Here is a 17,031-nt window from a genome sequence, read left to right as displayed (position 1 = left end):
TCTCCGAAGGAAAACCGAGCTGAGCCTGCCCCTCCCGCCCCTGTGCACCTTGCCCATCCACCCCAGCTAATACGCCAGATCCCCAGCACCACAAGCCTGGCAGTGTGCAAGTAGCCCAGACGGGCCACGCCACCCCACAGTGAATCCCGCCCCTAGCAGAGGCGAAGAGAAGTCACACACCAGTGTGACTGTGGCCCCAGCGGTGGGATAGGGGCAGACCTCAGGTCTGATTGCGGCCCCGCCCACCAATGCAAGTTATTCAAGACAGCACAGGGGAAGTACCCCGAAGTCCAGCACCACTCCAGGGACTATCCAAAATGACGAAACCGAAGAATTCCCCTCAAAAAAACGTGCGGGAAATAACAACAGCTAACGAACTGAACAAAAACGATTTAAACAATATAACAGAAAGTGAATTTAGAATAACAGTCAAAAATTAATCACTGGGCTTGAAAAGAGTATAAAGGACAGCAGAGAATCTATTGCTACAGAGATGAAGGGACTAAGGAACAGCCAGGAGGAGCTAAAAAATGCTATTAATGAGCTGCAAAATAAAATGGAGACAACCACAGCTCGGACTGAAGAAGCAGAGGAGAGAATAGGTGAACTGGAAGATAAAATTATGGAAAAAGAGGAAGCTGAGAAAAAGAGAGATAAAAAAATCCAGGAGTATGAGGGGAAAATTAGAGAACTAAGTGATGCAGTAAAGAGAAATAATGTACGCATAATTGGTATTCCAGAGGAGGAAGAGAGAGGGAAAGGTGCTGAAGGTGTACTTGAAGAAATCATAGCTGAGAACTTCCCGGATCTGGGGAAAGAAAAAGGCAATGAAATCCAAGAGGCACAGAGAACTCCCTTCAGACGTAACTTGAATCGATCTTCTGCACGACATATCATAGTGAAACTGGCAAAATACAAGGATAAAGAGAAAATTCTGAAAGCAGCTAGAGATAAACGTGCTCTAACATATAAAGGGAGACCTATAAGACTCGTGACTGATCTCTCTACTGAAACTTGGCAGGCCAGAAAGGAATGGCAGAAGATCTTCAATGTGCTGAACAGAAAAAATATGCAGCTGAGAATCCTTTATCCAGCAAGTCTGTCATTTAGAATAGAAGGAGAGATAAAGGTCTTCCCAAACAAACAAAAACTGAAGGAATTCGTCACCACTAAACCAGCCCTACAAGAGATCCTAAGGGGGATCCTGTGAGACAAAGTACCAGAGACATCACTACAAGCATAAAACATACAGACATCACAATGACTCTAAACCCGTATCTTTCTATAATAACACTGAATGTAAATGGATTAAGTGCGCCAACCAAAAGACATAGGGTATCAGAATGGATAAAAAACCAAGACCCATCTATTTGCTGTCTACAAGAGACTCATTTTAGATCGGAGGACACCTTTAGATTGAGAGTGAGGGGATGGAGAACTATTTATCATGCTACTGGAAGCCAAAAGAAAGCTGGAGTAGCCATACTTATATCAGACAAACTAGACTTTAAATTAAAGGCTGTAACAAGAGATGAAGAAGGGCATTATATAATAATCACAGGGTCTATCCATCAGGAAGAGCTAACAATTATACATGTCTATGCGCCGAATACCGGAGCCCCCAAATATATAAAACAATTACTCATAAACATAAGCAACCTTATTGATAAGAATGTGGTCATTGCAGGGGACTTTAACACCCCACTTACAGAAATGGATAGATCATCTAGACACACGGTCAATAAAGAAACAAGGGCCCTGAATGATACATTGGATCAGATGGACTTGACAGATATATTTAGAACTCTGCATCCCAAAGCAACAGAATATACTTTCTTCTCGAGTGCACATGGAACATTCTCCAAGATAGATCATATACTGGGTCACAAAACAGCCCTTCATAAGTTTACAAGAATTGAAATCATACCATGCATACTTTCAGACCACAATGCCATGAAGCTTGAAATCAACCACAGGAAAAAGTCTGGAAAACCTCCAAAAGCATGGAGGTTAAAGAACACCCTACTAACGAATGAGTGGGTCAACCAGGCAATTAGAGAAGAAATTAAAAAATATATGGAAACAAATGAAAATGAAAAGACAACAATCCAAACGCTTTGGGACGCAGCGAAGGCAGTCCTGAGAGGAAAATACATTGCAATCCAGGCCTATCTCAAGAAACAAGAAAAATCCCCAATACAAAATCTAACAGCACACCTAAAGGAAATAGAAGAAGAACAGCAAAGGCAGCCGAAACCCAGCAGAAGAAGAGAAACAATAAAGATCAGAGCAGAAATAAACAGTATAGAATCTAAAAAAAACTGTAGAGCAGATCAACGAAACCAAGAGTTGGTTTTTTGAAAAAATAAACAAAATTGACAAACCTCTAGCCAGGCTTCTCAAAAAGAAAAGGGAGAGGACCCAAATAGATAAAATCATGAATGAAAATGGAATGATTACAACCAATCCCTCAGAGATACAAACAATTATCAGGGAATACTATGGAAAATTATATGCCAACAAACTGGACAACCTGGAAGAAATGGACAAATTCCTAAACACCCACACTCTTCCAAAACTCAATCAGGAGGAAAGAGAAAGCTTGAACAGACCCATAACCAGCGAAGAAATTGAATCGGTTATCAAAAATCTCCCAACAAATAAGAGTCCAGGACCAGATGGCTTCCCAGGGGAGTTCTACCAGATGTTTAAAGCAGAGATAATACCTATCCTTCTCAAGCTATTCCAAGAAATAGAAAGGGAAGGAAAACTTCCAGACTCATTCTATGAAGCTAGTATGACTTTGATTCCTAAACCTGACAGAGACCCAGTAAAAAAAGAGAACTACAGGCCAACATCCCTGATGAATATGGATGCAAAAATTCTCAATAAGATACTAGCAAACCAAATTCAACGGCATATAAAAAGAATTATTCACCATGATCAAGTGGGATTCATTCCTGGGATGCAGGGCTGGTTCAACATTCACAAATCAATCAACGTGATACATCACATTAACAAAAAAAAAGAGAAGAACCATATGATCCTGTCAATCAATGCAGAAAAGGCCTTTGACAAAATCCAGCACCCTTTCTTAATAAAAACCCTTGAGAAAGTCGGGATAGAAGGAACATACTTAAAGATCATAAAAGCCATTTATGAAAAGCCCACAGCTAACATCATCCTCAATGGGGAAAAACTGAGAGCTTTTTCCCTGAGATCAGGAACACGACAGGGATGCCCACTCTCACCGCTGTTGTTGAACATAGTGCTGGAAGTTCTAGCATCAGCAATCAGACAACAAAAGGAAATCAAAGGCATCAAAATTGGCAAAGATGAAGTCAAGCTTTCGCTTTTTGCAGATGACATGATATTATACATGGAAAATCCGATAGACTCCACCAAAAGTCTGCTAGAATGGATACATGAATTCAGCAAAGTTGCAGGATACAAAATCAATGTACAGAAATCAGTTGCATTCTTATACACTAACAATGAAGCAACAGAAAGACAAAGAAAGAAACTGATCCCATTCACAATTGCACCAAGAAGCATAAAATACCTAGGAATAAATCTAACCAAAGATGTAAAAGATCTGTATGCTGAAAACTATAGAAAGCTTATGAAGGTAATTGAAGAAGATACAAAGAAATGGAAAGACATTCCCTGCTCATGGATTGGAAGAATAGATATTGTCAAAATGTCAATACTACCCAAAGCTATCTACACATTCAATGCAATCCCAATCAAAATTGCACCAGCATTCTTCTCGAAACTAGAACAAGCAATTCTAAAATTCATATGGAACCACAAAAGGCCCCGAATAGCCAAAGTAATTTTGAAGAAGACCAAAGCAGGAGGCATCACAATCCCAGACTTTATCCTCTACTACAAAGCTGTCATCATCAAGACAGCATGGTATTGGCACAAAAACAGACACACAGACCAATGGAATAGAATAGAAACCCCAGAACTAGACCCACAAACGTATGGCCAACTCATCTTTGACAAAGCAGGAAAGAACATCCAATGGAAAAAAGACAGTCTCTTTAACAAATGGTGCTGGGAGAACTGGACAGCAACATGTAGAAGGTTGAAACTAGACCACTTTCTCACACCATTTACAAAAATAAACTCAAAATGGATAAAGGACCTGAATGTGAGACAGGAAACCATCAAAACCTTAGAGGAGAAAGCAGGAAAAGACCTCTCTGACCTCAGCCGTAGCAATCTCTTACTTGACACATCCCCAAAGGCAAGGGAATTAAAAGCAAAAGTGAATTACTGGGACCTTATGAAGATAAAAAGCTCTGCACAGCAAAGGAAACAACCAACAAAACTAAAAGGCAACCAACAGAATGGGAAAAGATATTTGCAAATGACATATCGGACAAAGGGCTAGTATCCAAAATCTATAAAGAGCTCACCAAACTCCACACCCGGAAAACAAATAACCCAGTGAAGAAATGGGCAGAAAACATGAATAGACACTTCTCTAAAGAAGACATCCGGATGGCCAACAGGCACATGAAAAGATGCTCAACATCGCTCCTTATCAGGGAAATACAAATCAAAACCACACTCAGATATCACCTCACGCCAGTCAGAGTGGCCAAAATGAACAAATCAGGAGACTATAGATGCTGGAGAGGATGTGGAGAAACAGGAACCCTCTTGCACTGTTGGTAGGAATGCAAATTGGTGCAGCCACTCTGGAAAACAGTGTGGAAGTTCCTCAAAAAATTAAAAATAGACCTACCCTATGACCCAGCAATAGCACTGCTAGGAATTTACCCAAGGGATACAGGAGTGCTGATGCATAGGGGCACTTGTACCCCAATGTTTATAGCAGCACTCTCAACAATAGCCAAATTATGGAAAGAGCCTAAATGTCCATCAACTGATGAATGGATAAAGAAATTGTGGTTGATATACACAATGGAGTACTACGTGGCAATGAGAAAGAATGAAATATAGCCCTTTGTAGCAACATGGATGGAACTGGAGAGTGTGATGCCAAGTGAAATAAGCCATACAGAGAAAGACAGATAGCATATGGTTTCACTCTTATGTGGATCCTGAGAAACTTAACAGAAACCCATGGGGGAGGGGAAGGAAAAAAAAAGAGGTTAGAGAGGGAGAGAGCCAAAGCACAAGAGACTCTTAAAATCTGAGAACAAACTGAGGGTTGATGGGGGGTGGGAGTGAGGGGAGGGTGGGTGATGGGTATTGAGGAGGGCACCTTTTGGGATGAGCACTGGGTGTTGTATGGAAACCAATTTGACAATAAACTTCATATATTGAAAAAAAAAGGAAAGAAACTGAAAAACAATGATTTGCATTATTAAAAAAAAATTAAAAAAAATATTCCCCTCTAAAGAAGGACATTCCAAAGGCTTTTCCGTGTTCCAGATAAATCCTTCGAGGTGATTTTGAAGTCCCTTTCCTCAGCCTGGCCTTCAGTGCTAAAGTTGAATGATTAAGACCCTTTCCAATGTAACTATGCAATTAACTGTCAAGAACTTCCAGGTCTTTAGAAGACGGTGTTCCTAAATGGAAGGGGGGCGGGTGGGGGGGGGGGAAGACTGTGTTAGTAACTTTCATACAGTGTCCTATAACAATGTTTCAGGGAACCTCAGCTGTACGGAGCATACTGAAACAAAGTATCATCAGAGAAAAGGTGTTCACTTGGGTCTACGTCCATCACTTCCAGAGCTGATCCCAACACCAAACAAGGGAGTGTTTAACAACAACAACAACAACAACAACAACAACAGCAACAAAGAAGGGGGCAGGAGAGGATCCAGAAGAGTCCAGCCTCAAAATGCTTGAAAACCATTCATCTAGAGATGCTCAAGGGGCCTCCTGGCCTTAGAATATTGTTTATTCTTTGATGGTTTAACATGAGGAACTAGGTTAATGTTACCTGGAGGCATAAGCTCCTGGGCTAATAATTAGCACAAATCCAATTTGGAAGAGGTTTCTCTGAGGGCCAAAATAAATGCTTGTGACTAGCTGATAAATTCAACTCAATCCATGCTTGTATCTTGAACCAAAAAGTAAGTGGCAGAGGAGCCTAATCTTTTGAAGCAGCAGCTCCAAAACACAGTGATGATCTTCAAAGATGGCCAAAGCTGTCTTACATCAGGTTTTATCAGTACACCCAGTATTTTGAGCATGGAAATGTGCTTCTGTGTCTCCTACTTGGGAGATCTAAGGGTGTAAGAGAGCATCATTGTCTAAGGTTAAGATTCCTCCCCGAACCTAAATATATTCCTGATCTTTCCTTTGATCTTCTTCCTACACTTTTCTTTCTCTCCTCCAGTGCCACTTTCCTTCTCAGTTCCCATCCCATCCCTTTTCCCATTTGTTTATTACAGTCAAACACAGATTTTAAAGGCCCACCTCCCTGTGCATTCCTTAGGCAGTCATGACCTCTCATGGCCAAAACCAATTTTTACTTTAAAGAAGTCTCCCTACCTGTGGCATGTCACAAAATTACAAATGGCTAGAAGTGTTCTACAGGTTAGAAATCCCTGGGAAACAACACTGTAAGCTAGAGAAAAGGCTACCCCTAGTGAATCTTCAGCCTTCTCCACTGATCTTAAGAAGAACAATGATTTTATGGAGACTTAAAAGGATTTTAATTCGATTACTCTCCTGTAGAACGTCCAAATCTCTAACAGCTTTTTGAGCTATATGGGCAGTGACCAGGCTTACCTGTTTTGAGGAGTCTTTTTCTCTCAGGATCTTCATCTCCTGGTCAATGCTCTCAATCTCTTCTAAGCTGATACCAATCCACCTTTGAAGGTGAAGGAGGTAATATTCACGAACACGCTCATCATCTGCTTGACCACTTTCCACAGCAGATTTCAGTGCGGACAACCTATGCTCCACCTCCTTCTTCTGCTTGTATCTGTTGCACAGAAAAGCATTACCCATGAACTCAAAAACAGCGCTATTCCATCAAAGGAGGCCACAATAAGAGTTTACCTTTGCTGATGACCAGGCAGTGAGTATGCCGGTTTCCCCTTTGGCAAAAATACAGATTATTTACCCCAGAACTCACCACCAGGGCAGTTCCCTCAAGACTGCAAGGCAAGGAATGGATGAATAGGGGCTCAGAAATACATTCTAAAGCTGGAAAATTACAGATATAACCTGATCTGAGCAACTCCTCCCATCATCTTCCAGGTGGAAGCTTAAGGCTTAGTAGGTTAGATATTTAGTATCAAACAATGTCCACTTGGGAAGTACCACTTCAAGGAGTCACAGATTGCAAAACAGTCCCAGCTCTTCTGGCTCCTCCTTTTGCTAAGGGAATCATATGGTTTGAACCAAGGAAATACTCTATTATATTTTTCTCAAGTACAAGGTGCTACACTAAGTGCTTTTATTTACACTATCACATTTTTTAAAAGGTAAGCTTTATGCTTAACATGGAGCTTAAACTCACCATCTGACCCAGCCAGGTGCCTAATATAAAGACTCACAACCATCCTGCTTGCCTTTTTCAGGATACATTCTACATGTCATCTATCACTCATCTGAAAAATATTTACTGAGTACCTATTGTGTGACAGGCACTCTTCTCAGTGCTGGATACACAGCAGTGTATACAAGAAAGTCCTTGCTCTCCTGAAGCTTTCGTTCTAGTGGAAGCAGACAAAAAGAGATGATGAGTCAGGATGTGATAAGTGCCATGAAGCGGCAGCAAAAAGCAAGGTAAGGTGAAGAGAATGATGGCACAGAAGTAGAAGTGCTATTATATACAAGGTGATCAGGAAGAGGTGACATCTGAGCAAAGACTTCAGTAAGGAAGCAAGCCATGCCAATATCCATAAAAGTATTCTAAGGTGGAAAAGCAAATACGAAGGTCCTGGAGTGGGAGAGAGCCTGACCTGACATGTTTGCAAAACAGATAGGAGGCCGGTGTGGCTGGCGTGAAGAAGAATGACAGTAAATGAGGTAAGAGAGATAGCCAGGACCACAATTTGTAGAACCCTGTGTGCTCTAAGACCCCAAATATTAAACACCAGGATATTTTGAGATAGGAAAGCCACTGGAGGCTTTTGAAGAGAACACATGACATGAATAGAGTGACATGAAAATTTTTTTTATAAGGGCCAGTCTGGCTGCTGTACTGAGTATAGAATGTAGGGCGGGAGGTGGGAGGCAAGGATGGAAGCAGGGACATCAATTAAGAGGATATTGTCACAATATAAATGAGACAGTGACTTGAAACAGGGAGGTGGAGAGATGTGGATGTATTTAAAATAGAAAACAGATTTATTGGATGTAAGGGCTTGAGAGAGAAAAGTCAAGGAAAAGAATCTGGAGTTCTTAACCTGAGGTCCATGGATAGAGTTTGAGGGGAGGAGGTCCTTGAATTCCCTGAAATTTAATATAGAATTCTACCTTTTTATTTTTAAAATTTTTTTGGCCTGGGAGAGATCTGTAGTTTTTATCAGATTATCAACAAGGTCCATGACCCATGTAAAGTCAAGAACCACTGCTCTGGAGACATTCTTTATTATACAAACTTTTAGGATCTTCTGATCCTTTTACCCAACAAATGGGGCAGTTTATATGTTACAAATAACTGTCACAGCATCGTCATTGGCAGCTTCTGAGCAAAAACAGCACAAAGGTCAATTTCTAGTTCGTGAATGCTATTACAGACATTGATTGAGAACATTTCATTCTGGTCCCAATCCTACCCCCACCCTCTTTCCTGGATGTACCTACATCAGGAAAAAACATACCAGGGGCTTAGAATGTATACAATCCAGGGTAAATTCTGGGTCAGTTTACTGGTCCTCTGAGTAACGTTCTTGTGCTTCCTCTCCCATTCTCTGAATGCAGTGTAACCGTGCTCTCCAGCTGCTTCTTCACTTCCTCACTCCTACAATTTCACTCCTTGTCATCTTTGAAACTTCTAGCTCTTCCACTCCTGCTTTTTTGGCCAGCGTTTTTAAAACCTTTTTGTTTTAGTAAAAGAACCCTTTCTTCCTTCTCCTCCTTCTTTAAAGTAGGCTTCACACCCAGAGCGGAGCCCAATGTGGGGCTTGAACTCACGACCCTGAGATCAAGACCTGAGCTGAGATCAAGAGTCAGACCCTTAACCAACTGAGCCACCTAGGCACTCCAAGAACCCTTTCTTCTTGTGAGAGTTTATTTGGAACTCCGTAAGTAATAAACAGATAAAAATCCACCCTAGTTAAAATAGAGGAGGGCTCCCAACATCCCCCCTTACCCAGGCACTGTGGTGGAATCTTACAGTTCCAAGGGACAGATTGAAAATCACCATCCTAGACCTTCACCACTGTTCTAGATTTCCCATGGTGAGCCATTACATGGAAACACTCCCTACCATCCTAGGATCCCCAATGCCTGTCACCCTTCTGACTCTGGACAACTTTCCCCATTCCTTTTTTCTGGTCTCAGGCTGCTGCAGAGAGCTCATGAATTACAGATTTGTGTCAAATGAGTCAACAACAAATTCAAATGATCAAACTCTGGCCAAGCGGTCACTCTTGCTCATCTCTTTTTATTCATCTTTTGTGGATTCTATGCCACCATCACACGTGCCAGATGGCCAGACAATGGCCATCAATCTCCCTCTTTCCCTTAAAATCTCTAGTTTCACCTTTCCTCCTTCCCTCATCTTTAAGGAGCTAATGTTGTTTTTACCAGGGCGATGTCTTTACCGTTCCACTTTTGCTATGAAACCTGTCACTACCCACATTTTCCCAGGCCTCACGCTATCAATCATCCTGGCATCAGCAGTTACAATTTCTCACTCTACTGGTGCCTTTCCCCCATCCTAGAAACACCTTCCTTCAATCCATAGTCTATCCTTTCAAATGACCATTCTTTTCTTTCTGTGCCTTGCTGGAATGAGCACAAGAACTGGGAATTTGAAGATCTGCGTTTAAATCCTAGCCCGAACACTTATGAGGTAACTCTGGACAAACAAATTCTCATATCCCATTTCCTTATCTCTAAAATAGAGATAATAAGCTACATGTCCTGGGGTTGTTAACAGAATCATATGGAACAATACACACGAAAGTACTTCGTAAGCAGCAACAGAATACAAATATTGTTAGAGGATGGGAAAATGGAGGCCAGGAGTGGCTAGATGATGCCCCACTTATTAAGTGGAGGAAATCAGATTGGTCACTCCAAGTCCAGGCTTTATGTGCAATACTGTATTGCTTCAATTTGTCTTATGACTACCGTGTAACTGTTTCTCCCACAGAAATTTCATGTACTTACTATAATCCTCTTGTTGTCTCAGGCTCTAGGGATACAGTAATACAATTATGATACTAAAGATACAATTAGTCAAGGTCTCTGACCTTTAGGAGTTCCTGGTTTACAGAATGACAGATAGTTACACTGTGATAAGTAACAAAAACTAAATGTTACAGTATTTAGGAGGGGAGCTTGGCAGGGAGAAGCTTCAAAGAGTACTTAACATTTGCTCTCTTTCCCAGGCTTCTAAAAGCACTTCTATCTATACTTTGCTGAGTGTCTTACTTCTGATTGCTCTTTCCTGCCTCTTTCTTCTCCCTTAATTTGCCCCAAGGTTTTATCCTTGGCATTTTTTCCCTCTCTGCACGTTTTTCCTTGGTAAACTATCCATACCCACCAAAAGCTCCTAAAGTTTTAGCACTAGCCACCAGTCTCCTCCTAGTTTTAGTTACATTGCCTTCTGTCTATGGACATGGCTACCCAGCTGGCACTTCGGAATCTAAGTTCAGTGAATCTAACACTAGACCCATCCATTACTTACCTAGCTTCTACTTCTCTATTTCTGTCACAAGAATGGAGGTGCAGATAATCAAACCAGACTCATACTTACTGTCAAAGTTGAGAATCAGTAGAGAGGATATGTGAAGAAACAGGTTTTGAGAGAGAAGATATACCATTTAGATGTTTTATGTAGGATGGCCTCAGTAGGTAAAGAGGGAAGACTTACAGAAAATAAAAAAGGATCTCAACAATGTGTTTTCTAAGCATACAAATGTTTCCTGCAAAACTAATGTCTTTGATAGCTGTCACTTCATTTTTATCTCTTCTTCCCAGCTGAAATACTATTATAACATGTCAATTTGTCTTTCTGCCTCTCACTTTCAGGATTCTATACACACATTACTTCCTTGTGCAGACCTCCGACCACAGTACTTTTAGCTTCTGCCCAACTGGACCATTCTGCATTCCCTGTACATACCTCAAGCGCCTTGGGCTTCTGCTCATGTTGTTCCCCCTGCTTGTCAACAATAAATATTTCTTGAGCACCTCCTCTTTGCCAGGCCCTGTGCTAGGCATACCACAGTGAATAAGAGAGAAATAGCTTCTGCCCTCAAGGAGTACACATTCTAGAGTAGAGGAGAAAGACAAAGCCCAGGACGACAGAAAAGTGAGGAGCATGTCATGCAAGGAGAACACATACAAAGACTGTAGTAGGAAGGAACTGGGTCTGTGCAAAGAACTGAAAGAAAAGGCAACTGGGGCTGGAACCTAGTGGAGAGGGTAAGCCTGAAGAGAAGCAGGTGCCAGACTGTGCAGGGCCTCATAGTTAGTGGTTTGGCTATTTCAGGTGAAGTGCTATTGGCCTACACTAAGGTATGATAGTGGAGATCCAGAGAAACAGAAGGACAGAAGATTCGTTTTGTAGCTAGAACTGGCAGGCCTGTCTGGTGGATGGGATGTAGAGATTCAGAAGGGAGGAAGTGAAGCTAACTCCTAAGTGAATGGTGGTGCACTCAATGAGATGAAGACCTAGGTGTGGGGGCACATTGGGAGTTAAAAAACCAAGGGTTCAACTTAGGCCATGTTAAATCTTAGATGTCTGTGAGTCTGAAGGTCAGAAAAGCTCTGGGTTCATGACATAAATGTGGGAGCCATTAGCATAAAGATAACGTTGTTATCTTGTCTGGTAGACATTTTTAGAAAATGTTCAAAGACCAAGCTTTCCAGCCAAAGAAATGCAAGTAAAAACAATGAGATACCTTTTTTGGTTTTGCCAACTGGATTTTCTAAGTGTTAACGTGCAAGCCCAGTGTGGTGGGGCATATTCTAAAACTTTGTTATTGTGGAAAGCAATGTTGCTACCATCAAGTCTTAAAATATTCAAACCCTTTGATCTAGTCACTGGTCCTTCTAGAAATCTATCCTAATGAAACAGTGACAGATGCAGTTAAAGATGTCTGTTCATACCACTACTTACAAGAGCAAAACCAAAAGAAACAAACGAGCCCCCCCCCAATCTATACATAGTGTAAATATTTGACAATAAAAGATTAGTTTAAATAATTGTGGCACAACTATAGGATGGAATATTATGTAACCATTAAATATCATGGTTTCAAAAGACACAGGGAAATGCTCACAATATGATGTTAGGCTTGAAGAGGATAAAAAAAACTATATATACAGTATTATTCCACATTTATTAACTAAAGTAACTATATATCTGGAAGCAAATACATCAGGAAGTTAACAAAGATCATCTTTGAGTGCCAGGATTAAGGCCTTTTTTTCAATTCAAAAAATATTGGTTTTCCAATTTTCTACAATCAGTATTTCTTTTACATTCAGGAAAATCTGTAATTTCCATTTTTGACCATAATTCAAGGCTCTTCTCAAGTGCATTGCATCCTGAAACTTCATCCTCATCCCTCCAACCAGATGTGCTCACTCCTTGGTCTTTCTCTACAACACTGTATCTCTATGGCATTTATAGTCCTTTTGGGGTAAAGTATAATTATTTGGATACCAAACTCACTGCTTAAACTACCTGTTACGTGCCAATGGGCTGCCCCCACCTTCTTACAAAAGACATGATGAATTCCACTTCCTATCAGTTTATCCCATTTCCTCAAAAATTATTCACTGTCACTAACCCTGAACTATATATACCACCTGAAATTATATTATTATTTACTAGCTTATTGTCTGTCTCCTCCACCAAAATAAAAGCTTCATGAGGCCATTGACTTCATCTGGTTCTCCATTACCTAGAACAGTTCCTGGTGCACAAGAAAGGCTCAATACATATCGGCCAAGTGAATGAACCAATTTTCACCTCTCTAGACCAGGCCTCTCCTCTGAGCTACATACTACCAGATACCTCTATCTGGAGGACTCCTAAACACCTTAAACGGCTCAATACCGAATTTTTACACTTCCCTCTCCCCTGATTTGTTCTTCCTCCTCTATTCCCCATCTTAATGAGTTCCACAAGCCATCTACCTATCACACAAACGTGGACATCTTCCTTGTGTTGCTTCCATCTACCCCACCTCTCAGAACTAACTGATCACCAAGTTTTCTGCCGATTCAACCCTTCTAAATAAATCTATCCCATATCTTCTGCCACTGCTGTAGTGAGGCCTCATTACTTGTGACCTAACTGGATCTAATATTCTCCCTCACACTGCTTCCTAACTGCTGCCAGTGTATGCTAGTTAAAATGCAAATATGATCGTGCTACTCTTTAAAAAAAAAAACCCCAAACTTCCAGTGAATCCCAGTCAGCAACTGAAGTTTAGGTTCTTTAGCATGGCCTACTGGTAAGTGACATTTATAGACTAGTGACTATGTGCCAGATACTGTGCTAGCTGTTTTATGTGCTCTTATTTATGTTTCTTAATCCTATAAAACAGGTACAATTATTATTTTTACATGATTTCACATGAGGAACGCTGAGGCTCAGACAGGTTATATAAGTTACCCAAAGTCCAATGGCTTACAGGTAAAGCTGGGTCTCAAACCCCACTCTCTGACTCCACAACCTGTACTCAGCTACTAAGATATAACAGTAGCTGACTTTGAGTACTTACTGTATCAGACACTGTGCTAAGCGCTTTTTGTGTATTTCTCTTTTCATCTTCAAAACTACTTTATGAAGAAAGACCTATTGTTATCTAATTTTACAGCTGGGGAAATTAAGGCACCAAGTGATTAAGCAACTTACCCCAAGCCAGAGTGATAAAATGGTGGAACTGAGACTAAAACCCCTCCCCACATTCTTAGCAGTAGGGCTGTTCCTTCACCTTCCTCACACCCCAAGTCTCCTTGGTCTGGACCCCACAACATTCTTCAGCATCGTTCCTTCCCCTTCTCCCTCACCCCTTTCATGTTCTAGCATCATCTGATTGCTTACAGTAGTTCCCCACATACATTCCAAGCCCAGCACTGTGCTCTTTCATGTCCCTGTAGCTTTACTAACACTATTACCTCTGCTGGATAATACCCTCCTTTCCTCTTCCTCTAGAGGATACTCCTATCCATCCTTAAACAACTCATCACAGGAGTCACCTCCTCCAGGGAGACTTCTGTCTCTCCTGCTCCTTCTTTGGTTAGGTGCCCCTCCTGTCTGTTCTCACAGTACCTGTGCATTTCTCCATCACATCCTTTTATATTGCTACTCTGTTTCTACGCCTCTTTTCCTCACCACACTGTATACTCCTCCAAGGTGGAGACCACCCATATTCCTACAAACACACTCAGTTTGTACCCCCAGTGCCTAGCTTAGATCCTGGACACTGTGAGCACTCATCAAATGTTTTTTTACACTAAACTGAGAGTAAGCAACTTCAAGGTCACATGATGAAGCTGTGCAGGACTAACATTAGTTCAGGATGTTACACACCTGAGCCATTACTCAGAACAGAACTTCTCACTCAGTGGACCATAAATGGATTATAGCTACAAGACACTGTGCCCTTCAGAGATATCTACCCCATTGTACCATATGAATATTGCTGTGCTGTGGGATATGATTGGGAGACGCTATGCTAAAGAACGTTCTGCTGTTGGCAACCACAGGGTAGCAGAGGTCCAACAGGTATGACCATCTCAACAAAGGCAGAAGCTTCTTGAAAAACTCAGGAGAACTTACTCTCACCAGGCCTAATGCTCAACAGGAACCAAAAGAGTGACAGACACCACTGTTCCCCTCCCTCCCCAAAACATGCACACACACCCCCACAATAGCACTGCCATTGGGCAGTCCTCAAATTATAGCTATTGACCCACCTCTTTATTTTAGCCTGTCTTTGAGATGCCATTGCAACGAGGCTAGGATAGGCCATGGAGGAACTAGCAGTATTATTATCAGGTGAGTTGTTTTTGGTTTTGGGCAGCTCAAACTCTGCCACATGATAGTATTGGCACTGAGTTAAGTAGTTTAAAAAGTGTTCTCGAGCCCACTGCAAATGATCTAGACGCTTGCTGGGGTTGACTTGTTTCATGGCGAGCGCTCCTTGAAATGCTGGCACCAGCAGGTACTTCAGGTCGGTGGAAGCAATCTCTTCCAAATCTTCATTTCGGCTGGAAAGAGCAAAGAGGAGGCTGTGAAGCCTGGATGGGCAATCACACTGTAGCCCCTTGCTGCCTGGGGGAGGGGAGGGCTGCGGTGGGTGTGCGAAGGGAGAAGGCCTGAGGAACAGTGGCCGGTTTTCTTGAATGAAGGTGGCTGGCTGATGGCTCACACCCAATGCCTTTGCAAAGAGTCGACACTAGGGAGCAGAGTCGCGGGATATCAACTATCTCGAAGCCAGGTGGAGAACGTAAACAAGGTACACAAGATCGCAGCGGGAGGTGGGAATGAAAGGTTCCTAGTCCTTTTTAAAAGGGTCTCCTCTACCCAGACTCAATGCCTCCACCCTTGGTAACCATTATTACCTCCGTTCTTAGCCATTATTACCCTGTCCCCCATACCTGAACAAGTCGAGCTGTGTTAACATTTCAACAGCCTTCTTAAGGAGGTCTAGTCCCTTGAACACCTTATCTTGGATTATCCGGGAACCGGTGGGCTCAGTCGCTACTTCCACTTCGTCCAGAAGCTGCTTGCTGGTTTCAAACAGCTCGGGAAGCCGCGGTGGCAGTAACTCGTCCTCTGCTGTTGCCATCTTGGTGGGAGGAAGGTACGCGGAAAACCTCACTTCCGGGGTCAAAGGCAATCTTGGAAAAGGAGAACTCGGCGAGTGTGAACGAGACCGGAAAGAGCGCCGTATTGGTCCAGTCGCTCCGTCGTTACCAAAGCGACAAAGAACTTCCGGAAGCCACAGGTTGCAGACACTAGCCACCGGTTCCATAGGCTTATTTTTTGCAGGCTGCTGCCTATCACAAGTAGTAGGGATCTGCTAAAAACAAGCAAACAGGCACATCCCTGGGTGCTGTTTTACGGTTTGCTCCTCGTGGCCGACGCCGAGCCGGGATGTTCCGTGGGTTCTGAGCTTAGCCCCGGCCAGACGAGGCTGAATTCACTGCGGGGGCAGGCTAGGCGCACGCCTCACGTCGCGAGGCGCTCCCTTTGTTGAGGGGCCGGGGCAGACAGGGGCTCCAGGCGCCCCCTCGCTCCCTAGGTTTGGTCGTCTGTGCGCTTGAGTGCGAAGTGCAAAGGGCGCCCCCCTGCGGCTTCCAGGCATCCAGCCTCGGGAGCCCCAGGCTTCTCCCAGCCAATTCTGGGGCCCGCCCTCTTCCCATTCACGTCACCCTCCTCCAGACACACACACACACACGCACGCACGCACGCATGCACACTCTACACCCCTCCCCCACACCCCTGCGACCTATCGGCGGGGCTCCTACACGCACCCACCCCTCCCTCACACACCCCTGGTAACCTGCAACTCTAGTCACTCCACAGTTTCCTTTCAAAAGTTACTTATTTTGTGTAACCTTCTTTTATACCCCCCCCCACCCAAGCCACTGAAAATTTTCACTTTCTGTGAATTTGTCAAGACACCAACGACAATGGATTACAGCTAGCGATTTACAACTCTATTTCCCTTACAAGAATGAGTCCGATTAAGTTTTACACCCTCCCAGCTAACCCACTGCCTGGGTCTTATCTAGTGCTCAGTGTCGTAAGAATAGAAAAAAAAGTGGTCGGTTTGGAAAGCAACCCAATCATGCAGAACTGCGGTGTTCAATAGGGTAGCCTCTAGCTACATGGGGCTACTGAGCCCGCGGATGTGGCTATTTTGAAACGAAATGTGCTGTAGGCATAAA

At 42.7% G+C, this 17,031-nt stretch overlaps 1 protein-coding gene across 1 annotated transcript in view; it reads right to left on the bottom strand.

The window, feature by feature from the left end:
* Positions 1–16,143, bottom strand: part of IGBP1 (immunoglobulin binding protein 1) — a 38,873-nt gene extending 22,730 nt beyond the window's left edge. Inside the window, exons 1-3 of the mRNA XM_049643911.1 lie at positions 15,736–16,143; positions 15,052–15,345; positions 6,721–6,916 (exon numbers count right to left, since the gene is read on the bottom strand). Of these exons, the coding sequence (XP_049499868.1) occupies positions 6,721–6,916; positions 15,052–15,345; positions 15,736–16,112 (867 nt within the window). The 5' untranslated portion in view covers positions 16,113–16,143. The remainder of the gene's footprint in view (positions 1–6,720; positions 6,917–15,051; positions 15,346–15,735) is intronic.
* Between the last annotated feature and the right edge of the window lie 888 nt (positions 16,144–17,031).

The sequence above is a fragment of the Panthera uncia genome, chromosome X (assembly GCF_023721935.1).
Source record: "Panthera uncia isolate 11264 chromosome X, Puncia_PCG_1.0, whole genome shotgun sequence".
NCBI classification, from domain to species: Eukaryota; Metazoa; Chordata; class Mammalia; order Carnivora; family Felidae; genus Panthera; species Panthera uncia.
The sequence above is the reverse complement of the archived record's forward strand: the minus strand, read 5'-3'. Positions and strand labels throughout refer to the sequence as shown.